General features: G+C 36.6%; 1 protein-coding gene across 2 annotated transcripts in view; it reads left to right on the forward strand.

Annotated features, from left to right (window-relative positions):
• Nucleotides 1-13,609, forward strand: part of IGF2R (insulin like growth factor 2 receptor) — a 253,665-nt gene that overhangs the window by 138,333 nt on the left and 101,723 nt on the right. For both annotated transcript variants that reach the window (XM_044002313.1, XM_044002312.1), the window contains exons 3-4: nt 8,752-8,876; nt 11,117-11,215. In XM_044002313.1, coding sequence (XP_043858248.1) covers nt 8,752-8,876; nt 11,117-11,215 — 224 coding nt within the window. The remainder of the gene's footprint in view (nt 1-8,751; nt 8,877-11,116; nt 11,216-13,609) is intronic.

Below are 13,609 nucleotides of genomic sequence, written 5' to 3' on the forward strand. Positions count from 1 at the left end.
TTACATATAGGCACCCACTAGCTACACACTAGGATGCCTCCTTCTCATGAGAAGAAAATAAAGCCTTTGTCACCTCAAAAAAAAAAAATTACATATAGATGGGGCAGCTAGGTGGCGCAGTGGATAGAGCACCGGCCCTGGATTCAGGAGGACCTGAGTTCAAATCCGGCCTCAGACATTTGACACTTATTAGCTGTGTGACCCTGGGCAAGTCACTTAACCCCAATTGCCTCACCAAAAAAAAAAAGGCAAAGAAAAGTTACATATAGAATACTTTATCACACCTGCATTTTTAAAATTAAATTTTATTTTATTTTCTTGAAGATTTACCTTTTCTCCCTTCCTTCCTTCTTTACTCCCTCCCTCAACAGGAAGCAAAACCCTTACTTACAAACTTGGATAGTCAGGTGAAACCAATTGTCGCCTTGGCCATGTTTAAAAAAAAAATTCTTGAGTGTGTCACCTGATTTAAGCAGTTGGCTGCCACGTTTCATCATGAGTCCTCTGTAATTATGATTGGTTATTTTGTTAAAGTTCCTAAATCTTTCAAAGTTGTTTGTCTTTACAATATTGTTATTATGTAAATTATTCTTATGGTTCTCTTCACTTCACTTTGAATTGTGTCTTCCCAGGTCTCTCAAATCATCCCCTTCATAATTTTTTATAGCACAAAGTATTCACTACATTCATATATACTGTAACTTGTTCAGTCATTCTGCAATTGATGGGCACTTCCTTGGTTTCCAATTCTTTGCCACTACAAAAACAGTTGTGTTTTACACATGCACACATGCACACATGCACACACGCACAGGTGGGTCCTTTTCCTTTCTTTTATCTCTTTGGGAGTATTGACCTAATGGTATTTCTGGGTCAAAGGACATGCACAATTTAATAGTTTTTTGGGCATACTGGACCAGTTCTACCAACTGTGCTTTAATATACATTTTCCCCCATTGTTCTTCTATTATATGTCATTTTTCTTTTTTGTTGCCATTCTAATAGGTGTGAGGTAGAACATCATCATTATTAAAATTTGAATTTCTCTAACAATCTCATTAAATTTAGCCCACCATCCTTGCTTCTTACTGTCTTCCATCTCATCTTTCTTAGACACCCTCAAAAAAAAGCCATCTATATTCATTGCCTCTACTTGCTTTTCTTTTTCTCCTTTCTTAACCTAGCAATTCAGCATTCAACATTTTGCTCAACTGAAACTTCTCTCTGCAAAGTTGCCAAGGATCTATTTTTTAAAATACAGTTTTCTTGCTGTTTTTTAAATCACCTACATTTCAAACCATCTCTTATTCTGTTGCAAAGAATCATTCTTTATAAGTAGTAAAAAGAAGAATGGAAAAAGTCTCCCCGAATTGACATATTAAAAAAAATGGCTGACACTTAATTTTGCAGTTGTTTTGATTTTGTTTTTCATTTTTCCATTTAAAATGTTATAGGTTTTGAATATTTTGTTCTCCTGGTTATAGTTATTTTACCTTTTATGAATTCATATAAACCAATGATCTTTTAAAAAAAGTTGTTATTGATACCTTTTAAAAAATATCACCAGAGGGGCAGTTAGGTGGCGCAGTAGATAGAGCACTGGCCCTGGATCCAGGAGGACCTGAGTTCAAATCCAGCCTCAGACATTTGACACTTATTGGCTGTGTGACCCTGGGCAAGTCACTTAACGCCAATTGCCTCCCCCCCCAAATCGCCAGAATTTACCCCCAAAACTCTACTCCTTTTCTACCATCTGTTTTTTTGTTTGTTTTGGGGGCAGAGAAATGAGGCTTAAGCGACTTGCCCAAGGTCACTTAGCTAGTAAGTATCAAGTGTCTGGGGCTGGATTTGAACTCGGGTCCTACTGAATCCAAGGCTGGTGCTTTATCCTCTGCACCTCCTAGCTGTCCCCTCTACTCCTTTTCTTCCTTACCCTTAAGTTATAAGGTTGCTCCCCCCTCCCACTTCCTCATCAGTTCTTGCAAATCTTCCTAGGATTTTCTGAAATTCATTTAGTAGGACCTCTTCTTTTCCTGTCTTTTCAAACAGTTTATATAATATTAGAATGATTTTTTTCTCAGAATGTTTGCTATAATTTGCTTGTGAATCCATCTGGTTCCAGGGTTTTTTCCTTTTGAATGTTTACTTATAATTTATTCAACTTCTTTCCCTTTTTTTTTTTTTGAGTTATTTAAATTTTCTACTTTGTGTTTTGTTAATTTGAGTATTTTGTTTTTCTAAGTATTCATCCTCTTCATTTAAGTAGTTGGTTTTATTGGCATAATTTCCTTTATATGTTGTGATTCTCCTTTTCATTTTTGATCTTGATAGTTTGCCTTTTCTCTTTTAAAAAATGAAATTAGCTAATGGTTTATCTACTCATTGTTTTAAAAATAAACTCAGCTACTGGTTTTAGTTCACTGGTTGTTTTGCTTTTTTTCTTGTTAATCCATCTCTCTCCCCCTTTTTAAAAAAAATTCCTTTTTTTAGTGCTTAATTGGGTTTTAAAAATGTGCTGGGTTGGGGGGCGACTAGGTGGCGCAGTGGATAAAGCACCGGCCCTGCATTCAGGAGTACCTGAGTTCAAATCCGGCCTCAGACACTTACTAGCTGTGTGACCCTCAGCAAGTCACTTAACCCCCATTGCCCCGCAAAAAAAAAAAAGTGCTGGTTTTCTAGTTGTTGCTTTTAAGTTGGAAGTTCAGTTCATTGATTTCTTCTTTTATTTGATGAAAGCGATAAGTTTTCTGGTAAGGACTGGTTAGGCTATATCCTCCAAATTTTGATGTGTTGTTACATTATTTTCATTATGTTTAATGAAATTATCTGTTCCTATGATTTATTTTCTTTGACCTATTAATTCTTTTATATTATGTTATTTAGTCTTTAGTTGATTTTTACAAATCATTTCTTTAATGGGCCCTTATTAAATATAATTTTTATTGCTTTATAGTCAGTAAAAGATGTATTTAATACTTCTCCTTTTCTGTATTTGTTGACGAGATTCTTTTTTGGGGGGGGGCGGGCAATGGGGGTTAAGTGATTTGCCCAGGGTCACACAGCTAGTAAGTGTCAAGTGGATTTGAACTCAGGTCCTCCTGAATCTAGGGCCGGTGCTTTATCCACTGCGCCACCTAGCTGCCCCTCCCCCCCTTGATGAAATTTTAATGCTCTTAAATATAGTTAGTTTTTGTAAAAGTGTCATGCAGAACTGAGAATATGCATATTTCTTTCTATTTTCATTTAGTGATCACCAGAGAGTTCTTGTTTCCATAATTACTGGCTTATTTTTTTGTTGTTAGATTTGTCTAGTTCCAAAAGATGATATTTCAAGGTCACCTACTATTACAGCTTTGTTTTATTTCTCTCTGTAACTTAAAAAGTTTAGTTTTTCTTTTAGGTATTTACATGCTGTGCAATTTGGTGTACATGTATTGCTTCATTGTCTTCTATATCTTTCAGCAAAATGTAGTTTCCTTTTACTCTTGTTTTGTTGGACGATTACTACCTCTTTTTTATTTCATCTGAAGCATAGTGATTTTTTGTTCCTGCTTATTGTAATTCTATGTGAATCTGCATATTTCAGATATTTCTTGTAAATAACCTATTGTTGGATTCTGCTTTATAATTCATTCTGATATCCTATGTTTTGTGGGTGAATTTGTCTCATGTTCAGAGTTATGATTTGCCCCTATCCTATCCTATTTTATTTTTTTCCTTTCTGTCCTGCCTCCACTTAATGAAGAAGAGTGTGGCAAGCAAATACTGTGCTCAACACCTGTACTCTAGGTGTGATGCCAACTCTTCTTCCCTTGCTACTCTTTTCTTTCCACTGCCCAAGGACTGTTTGTATCCCGAGTGTTTAGCACAGTTCTTGTCACATTGCTTAGCACAGTGCTTAATAAGTGCTCCTTAATTGCTCCATGGAAGTGTAGACCACATATATAGCATAAATGCAAGATAGGTTTAGTGGGAGCCACTGGGAGTTGGGGGAAGATCAGAAAAACCTTCATGTAGATGATGCTTGAGCTGAATCTTGAAGGAAGTTAAGTGGAGGCAAAAAGAGAGTATGTATTCCCTGCATGGAAACAGCCATTGCACACAGAGATGGGAAGTATGGAATGTTAAGTGTAAGTAACAGCAAGAAATCTCATTTGTTTGCAAGGTAGTTTACACATAGGAGAGAAATGTATAGTGAGACTATTTTCACTTGCACTATATTCAATTTTGTTTGATTATTTTTCTATTTGCATTGTTGCTGTGTGTATTTTTTATCGTGCTTCTTTTTCACTTCTCTTTGTGTCAGTTCATACAAGTTTTTCTGTGCTTTTCTGAATTCTGCATGTACCACAAATGAGAGGCATTCTGGCATAGGGGATAGAGAAATGTCCAAGTCAGTCTTCTTGGGTCCAGTTCCTTTCCCTGATACAGAGTAATAATGTTGTGTTAGTTTCTTAATCTCACAGTGCCACCAGGAATTTCTAAGAATGTTAGTTGCAGAGTAGGTGAGCCTACCCAGCATTGATGTTTCCCGAAACAATAGGTCTTGTCTGAAAGCCAAATTCGTTACATATTGGCAACCTGCTGTTTGCCCTCCAGTTCTTTGCTATCACAAAAGGTGATAACAATAAAAAAAATATGTATCTCACCTTTCTTTCTGTCTTAACTGCCAGCTTTTCTAGTGTGTTTAAAGTAAGATTTGAGTTATAAAAAGTAGATTTTAAAATTTGTCTCTCAGAAATATATAAAGTTCTTTGCTCTTTGCATAAAACAGGGAATTCCAAATAATGTTCTCCTGAGTGAAGTAGTTATTGAATCTGTCATAGTGAACCACTTCTGTAGAGAGAACTTCCTCAGTTGCTGAGAAGGTGTAGGCGAAAATTAAATTCTCAGGTACTTTTCAGAAGAACATGTAGGGGAGGATTAGGAGAGTAAAAATGATCTGTCATCCAGTCTGGGTAAAAGCAGATATACAATACTCTTGGACTTTCCACTTTTCTATACCACCCAAGTATTCATTTTTATTCAGCTGATGGTGCTGAGCTGATTTCAGAAATATATGCATGTGGGAGGATGTGCAGATCTTGGAAAGACTGGATCTTCCATATTATTGCCTATGACTCAAGAATTTGCTAGGAAGGAAATGTGTTGGTTTTCTTAAGAGACTGTATTTCTTGGTTGTCTTTGGGGTTAGATGTCTGGTTTTAGATCTCCAGCTGTGGTTTCTAGCTTTAGAAACAGGGCTTTATTTAGTGTGAGTCTGTGATCCAAGGATTAGTAATGTGAACCTGTAGCTTCTAAATTGCCTGAAAATGGTGACATATATCACCTCTAAAATCCCTTTAGCTCTAATTCCTACAGTCCTTATTTTATGCTATAGCGGTTAGCTACAAATGTCTATTAAGTGTTTGCTAACTTTCATTGTAGATGAGGCTCCCATTACCTTGCTTGGAATAGTGCAACAGCCTCCTAACTCATGTTCTTTATTCTCTCTAGTCCATCCTATATATTGCTGTCTGCCAAGACTAATTTTCTATTTTTGTTGTATCATTCTTCTCAAGAACCTTTATCTCCCCATTTTCTTCTGTTTTGGGGAGAGTCAGTTTGTATTTTAATTGATATAGGGAACACCCAATGAGGAAACTTCTACTGCAGGATGTTGACTAGGTCCAATGGAACAGAACATATTTCTCTAGAAATAAGCTGAGGAAAGAAATAGGCAAATAGAAAATAACCATTCATCAAATATTATATAACGCAAAGAAAGATGATGAGAGCTGTACCTTGTACAGGAGGCCTTTGTTTCTTATCTCTTTCAGATTTAGCAGATAGAGGTTTGAAATAGTTTATCAATGCTGATACTACTAGAATATGGAACACTTGGTCATTTACTTTTATGACTATAATACCATGTATCTATTTTTATTCTTTATATACTTATATATGTACATGTTGGATTTCCTGATTATTTCATTTTTTCCCCTTGTATCCTTAGAACCTAGTGTATAATTATAGTACATAGTTAGCAAACACATAGTTGGTTGATTTATCATAATACCTCACATCATGGATCTATTCCTGTCAATGAAGCAGAGCAATAAAAAGAAAAAAAAAAGAAAAGTAGAACAAGACTTTCATAAAGCACACTGGAAGGGGCTAGCTGAGGGTTGAATGATGGTGGAATGAATCTGGAGAGGATTATTACTTAGCTGCATAGAGATGAAAGCATTGCAAATACAGAGTAGGGAGGGGTTTATGCCTAAGGCACTGCTTGTTATTTCACACATCCTAATGAATGCCTTTGTCAATACTATACTTTCATTCCAAAAATGCTAACTTTGCACAAAATCTTTCTTTGAAATTATCTTTAGAACTTTGTGTTCTTTTGAATATTGTCTGGGGAAGGCAGAGTCAAGATGGTGGAGGAAGAGGAAATAGTACAACCTCCTCACTGCTCCACAATGATCTAGAAAATGCATCATATCAGATTCTATCTGGGAAAGCAAAGAAAAAGTCACAGTCATTTTTCCTGCCCAGGGCAGCTAAGGGAGAAAGATGGCGAAGTCTATGGACTCTGGACTCAGGATCTGGTCAGAAGCATGCATTCCATTACCGAGGGATTGATAGAAAGCTGAGAGCCACCACAGCAGGAAGTGCCATGTTAGAAAGAGATTGGAGACCCCTGAACTAGGAGAATACATTTCATCTGTCAGCTCTGTCACCCATTTCCCTAATTTGGGTTTTATATATATATATAGGATATAAATTATACATATGTATAATTAAAGGTGTTGTCTAGAGGCTAAGTAACTAACTAGACTGTGGTCATGCTGGGAGGGTCTGAACCTTGGATCTTCTTGATTTCAGGTTGCTTCTCCTGAATTATATTAGTATGAACAAAAAAGTCTACTGGATGCTATGAAAAAAGAAAAGCAAAAGCTTAATGAATATTAAAGCAATTTAATTTTTTTTTTTGGATACCATAGGCTTTTGCTTTTTGCTTTTTAGTGCCTTTATTTGTTTATCCCCAGAGAAGATCAAAGAAAATTTGTTCCTAAAGCACTTAATGAGGCTTCCTTACCTTATTTTTAACTGGGGTGCGTGGTAGCATAAGTTGGATCCTGAGATGATGCTGAGAGTGGGCTATTCCTATGGATAGGTGAAATCCAATGGATCCCTATAATTCAGTTACTACTGACTGATACTTTATTGAGCACCTAATGTGGTTTTTATTGCCCCTATAACACTTCACTTATCTTTTTAAAAAAATAATAAGCATTTTTATTTAAAGTTTTGCGTTCCAAATTCTATCCCTCCTTCCCTCCCTCCTCCCCGCCTTCCCTCCTCCCTGAGGCAGCAAGCAATCAGATTTAGGCTATACATGTGCAATTATGTAGAACATTTCCACATTAGTTATTATGTATAAGAAAACTTGGATAAAAGAAAAAAAATAAAAGAAAGTGAAAAACGGCATGCTTCAGTCTGTTCCATCAATATTAGTTCTTTCTTTGGAGGGAGATAGTATGCTTCATCATTATATTTCTGAGAATAGTTATTCACAGTTCTTCATCAAACACTCTTGCTGTCATTGTGCACAATGTTCTTCTGGTTCTGCTCACTTTACATCAGTTCATACAAGTCTTTCCAGGCCTTTCTGAAATCATCCTGCTTGTTGTTTCTTATAGCACAATAATATTCCATCACCATCATATACCACAGCTTATTTAGCCATTCCTCAATTGACAGGTATTCTCTTGATTTCCAATTCATGGCCACTACAAAAAGAGCTGCTAGAAATATTTTTGTACAAATCGGTCTTTTTCTCTTTTTGGGGGGATGTCTGGGATATAAACCTAGCAGTGGTATTGCTAGATCAAAGGGTATGCACAGTTCTGTAGCCCTGTGGGCACCAACAGTGGATTAGCGTCCTAGTTTTCCCATATCCCCTCCAATATACAATATTTTCCTTTTTATATTTGCCACTCTGATAGGTGAACACTGCACTTTCCTTAAGTAACTTTATCTTATTAAGAGAAATAAGACTTGGCAGTATTTTAACTGCTTAAAGAGTTTGATTTTAGCAGCATACCTTTTTCAGCAGTTTAACTCATAATCCCTTTGGTTTGGTAGACAGCCTACAAGAGTGTTATATTCATAAAATTCATCACTTGGAGGACTACCATGATGATAGACTCTTTTTTTTTTTTTTTTAAGTGAGGCAATTGGGGTTAAGTGACTTGCCCAGGGTCACACAGCTAGTAAGTGTTAAGTGTCTGAGGCCGGATTTGAACTCGGGTACTCCTGACTCCAGGGCCGGTTCTCTATCCACTGCGCCACCTAGCTGCCCCGATGATAGACTCTTTGAATTTTGGTTCTCAGGCAGCAAACATAGAATTCATGGTCAACCAGAGCTTGTGTTTTGTTTGGCATACCCTTTAAGAAATCCCAAGAGGATTCAGCTTGGTAAAGACACATGTAAAAACATTTAATAAAAGGCACAGAATGCAAGTGCTTTGAGGAGGTATGACGATCAGTAAGTAGACTATAATAGTAACATTTTAACATTTAAGCCAGGTACTCCAAGAATTAATTTTAGATGACATGTAGAATGCTTTCTTGCATAATTTGATTGTATGTCTCTAAGCGGCTAAATATTCTGTTGAAAAACCTACAACCTTTTTCGTATTCCCCTGGAATTCGCTTTGATATGTATCTGTTTTATAATTGTCTTTTTCTTTTCTCCCTTCATAGGAGACTTATCTTTGAAAAATGGAACCAAATCCTTGATGGAATTCAGCACAGGGGATCAGTGTTTGCAGCAAGACAGGAGGACAACAGTACATAGTAGTATTGCCTTCTTATGTGGGAAAACACTGGTTAGTCAACATGGATTCATTCTTCATGTTGTGTGTGATCTGGTGAAAAGTACCTTGTTAGTTGTGTATTCTGGTCATAGTAAAAAAAAAACCAAAAACACCCAAACTAAAAACCAAGCATACAAACCCTAAACAACCTCAAGCCTATATTTATCATGTTTTCAGTGAGACTTGAAAAATATGTTCTATAGAGAGTGACAGTTTAGAACAGGTAAGTTAGTTACAGGGCAATTTTTGTATTCTTTTTTTTTTTTGGCAGTGCAGTGAGGGTTAAGTGACTTGTCCGGGGTCACACAGTTAGTGTAAGGGGCCTAAAATTCTAGCTATGATGTCTAAAATCTAATGAATGGTCAACTTAAATTAGAAGCTTTAGCAAGAATTTAGACTTTTAAGTATTTATTAAAGTGCATCAGAAGTTGGTGAGGAGAGAGAGAAACAGAGGTAAAAGGCAAACTTCCTCTATCTATCTAATAGACCCCAGCATCCAACCCGCCAAGCTGAGGTCAGGAACCCAAAAGACCCCTCCTCAGGGGCTTCTCCTAGAATCCCCTTTGTGAAATCGGAAACAGGGCTGTCCACACACACAGTTCCAAGCTAATTGGTGGGTAGCTCTGATTGACAGGTCCCACGGGTGGTTCTATAGATGTAACTTCTGGATGCCAAGTAATGTCTGAACCCTAAAGTCACATGGTTTCCAAGTCACATGCTTTCTCCTCATGGCAGAGCTTCCCTTCAATATATATCCCAGCAAGGGATGTCATTCCAATTCTCACACTAGTAAGTGTCAAGCGTCTGAGGTCAGATTTGAACTCAGGTCTTCCTGAATCCAGGGCTGGTGCTTTATCCACTGCTCCACCTAGCTGTCCCCTGATTTTTGTATTCTTAACTGATTCCTGTGTGTGTGGGGGTGTTTGTATGTCTTTTATAGTTCACCCATTTTGTTAAACCTGAGAAATAGCAAGAGAAGCTATTTAGAGAAACATCACCTACTAGTAAGGGGTAAAGCTGATAACCCTTGAGAAAACTACTAAATGCTAAAGTGGATTTGAATGTGTACAGCAATGAAATTAAAAAACAAAAGAAAAGAAAACAACATACAATAATTTGATTAGTCAGTTGCTATCACTGGTAATTAATGTGAGGATCCTTTTAGGAAACAGCTTTTAGCATTTGGGGGCAACCAATTTAAATCTTTCCAAAGCAGAGCAGGTAGCTCAGTGTTCAGAAATACAGGGTGAGTGATACTTTTATGCCTCAAACACTAGTTGAAAACTCTTTATGGAGTACTGATGCCATAATTTTTCAGCTGAGGAAGTTTGAAAATAGAACTCTTGGTATTAATTTTTTTATCAGTCTGGATTACTCAGTTGACTTCAAATTGTTTGCAATGCTACGAAACAAGGAGTGCATGCTTCAAAATGAAAAGCAGCCAGCATTTAAATTTTAGCTAATTACCCTCATTTCATTAATTCCATCTTCAGTGCACAAGAAGCTAAAAGTCAATAAATAGGAGGTACATCTGATCTCATATCTCCTTCCTCTGAGACACCTTACTAGGCCGTTTGGAGTTGACCATCGTGAGACCTGTTACCTTCTAACACATCAAAAGATCACTTACATTCACATTTATTCTGAAATTGAATATTAACATAAGTAATTCTTTAGGGAAGGAACCTAAATTTGAATTGAACTCAAAGGGATGATATTTTGGAAAGATTAGAGTCTTCTAACTTGGCTTACATGTTTTGGCATATACCTTAGTTTTGACATAAATGACATTTTATTAAGAGGAAAAATCTGGAATTTGAGAATAGAAAAGACTGATGGTTTAATTATCACATAGTTGTTTCATATTAACAATGATAACAATGGTACTGTTGAGAAATCCACATTCCCTGAAGGTCATGTCTTAAGGTGACTTAAAACAATGACAGTAACCCTTTGATACGGGAATGGGCATGTTCATTTGCTTAACTGAAACCTTTTAAGTCATCTTTATTTTATTTTACTTCATTTATTTATTTATTTTTGTGGGGGCAGTGAGGGTCAAGTGACTTTCCCAGGGTCACACAGCTATAGTAAGTTTCAAGTGTCTGAAGCTGGTTTTGAAATCAGGTCCACCTCAATCCAGGGCTAGTGCTTCATCTGCATCCTGATTTTATTTTAAAGAAATTTGAAAAAATCTTAATCTCTAAAGACATTCTATAATTGTTTTAATTTTCATAATTTTCTTAAAATAGGGAACGCCTGAGTTTGTAACCTCAACAGAATGTGTGCATTACTTTGAATGGAGGACCACGGTGGCCTGCAAGAAAGAAACATTTAAAGCTAACAAAGAGGTAACAAATGAATTTTTGTGTGTTTACTAGATAAACTGTGGGTTATTAAAGGGTTGAAATACTGATTTTGAGAGACAAAGAACATTTTAATAATCAAACCCCAGCTTAGATGTCTGTTTAAAATTGTTTGGGGCAGTATTTAAGTTTAGAATAAGAGATCCTAAAATTAAGGGCTTAGATTAGAAATTTTGAACCTATTGACATATATGAAGCAGACCATAACTCTTCCTGAGTATCATTTAATAAATTAACATCTCAAGTTCTGTTGGCTAAATGTTGCCCTAGTTATGATTAAATTATTTATTTTAAACAAGCTAGCCAACAGGATAAAGGTCCTGCATTATTACATAATATGTCTATGCATTGAACTTGCCTTCTCTTTGTATTTCTCATCATGGTTGCCTTCTCTACATGTCTTTACCGTTTCATTTTTTTTAAGCACAACAGCTATTTCTTATTGAACTGTGCATAATAGCCCTAATATTCTCATCTGTTGCTTCCAAATTCTTCACTAGGTCACTGGATATATTGGCTCCTCTTCTATTTCTTACCTGTCTCCCATTTTATCTTTCAGGCAAACTCACTTGAATCCCCTATGCCCTATCATCCTGCTCATATATTTCTAGAGAGTATATGCATTTTTTGCTAGTGCCCTGTTGTCTTGCTGTCCTTTTTATCATCTACTAGCCTCTGAAATCTACTTTTTCTGAAAACAAAAGAGAAATGATGACTGTTGTCTGGGAACCTTAGTTCATATTCTGTTTTTGACACTAACTGTGTTACTTTGGGCTAGTGACTTCACTTGCTTCAGTTTCCTTCAAATAGATTAGTGGATAGAAAGTGGACCTTGGAAGACCTAGCTTTAAGCTAGGAAACACACCCTCAACAGATCACTGACACTTTCAGTGACCCACACAACTGTCTAAGACTAAAAATTATAGATTTTCCTCATGAGGGATCTACCTATGTAGTTCCATAAAGGACCTCCCCCCCCCCCCCAAGGCTGTAGTAAGACATGTACTTTGTATACCTTAAAGGACTAGAAAAATGTGAGGGTTTTTTTGGGGGGGGTGGGGTGGGGCAGTGAGGGTTATGTGACTTGTCCAGGGTCACACAGCTAGTATGTGTCAAGTATTTGGAGCTATATTTGAACTTAGGTCCTCCTGAACCCAGGGCCGGTGCTTTATCCACTGTGCCACCTAGCTGACCATAGCTATTATTAATCCCTTATTTCTGATTCCTTTGATTCTGCTTTGTTTTTTTACTTCTACACAAAATACATTTATCCTTTTTTTTTAAGAGACAATGTTCATTTCTTTGTTTTTGTTTTGATGCCATAGGTTGTAATGAAAACTATAGATAATGTCAAGTATTTTAATGCTACATATTTCAGACTTGTAAAGCAGTAAAAGAGGGGAAAGAAGACATGACGATACAATAGAGAGGCAGAGAAAAGAGATAAATAGCTTCCTTCTGGAATGGAGTAGAGAAATTCAGCCAAAGAGAAAAAATAATTAGTGGTTGGGAATGACAAAACCAGTGGATTTTTGGGCAGACAATATTCTGAGGTAGAATCAATGTTTGCTTGGAGTTTCCCTACTTTATCTGAGGGGAATACACAAATGATAATTTCCTCCCCCCTTCCCTCCCCGAAGCCTGTATCACAGCCATCTTTACTACTTACAGTTTTTAAACTTAAAATAGGAAATGAATGCTTGAGTAAAGAATCTTAGAGCTGGATGGGTCCTTAGTCATCTAATCAATACCCTTGATTGATAAAAGAAAAACCTGGCGTTCCAGAGAGTTCATGTCTGGTTTAAGAGATTACTCAGATTGAGGAAGATCTAGCACTACAAGCTAGGTCTCTAGGCTCCCAGTCTAGTCTTCTTTTCACTATACTTGGAGCTCAAGTATTCTCTTAAAAAGGGAATAAATTTTCTTTTAAAGCCACTAATTGAGGCACTCTTTAAGTTTACGAATGAAGTCTTTGTGTCCTTTAGCAAGCTAATCACATGGTCTTTAGTTTCCTTTTTTGGACTTCTGACCTTTTTCGGCCCCACAGCCCTCCTTTTTGGTTTTGTTTTTCCATTTTATCTGAATAGCCACTACTGGTTTTTATTACCTAAGTATCCCCCTTATCTTGCCTTTCTTTTTGACTATTGTAGGGCCTCCTTCTTCTAAGGGGAAAAAGTCTTTTTCAAAGATAAGTAAACATTAATTTTATTTTCTTTCCCTATTTGTCTAGATCAGGGCTTCTTAAACTTTTTCTGCTTGTGACCCCTTTCCACCCCAGAAATTTTTGTGTGACTCCAGGTATATAGGCATATAAAATAGGCGTATATAATATTTTACTGTTGCCAAATTTTTTGCAACCCCCACATTCTGTTGCACAAC

The sequence above is a fragment of the Dromiciops gliroides genome, chromosome 4 (assembly GCF_019393635.1).
Source record: "Dromiciops gliroides isolate mDroGli1 chromosome 4, mDroGli1.pri, whole genome shotgun sequence".
Classification (NCBI taxonomy): Eukaryota; Metazoa; Chordata; class Mammalia; order Microbiotheria; family Microbiotheriidae; genus Dromiciops; species Dromiciops gliroides.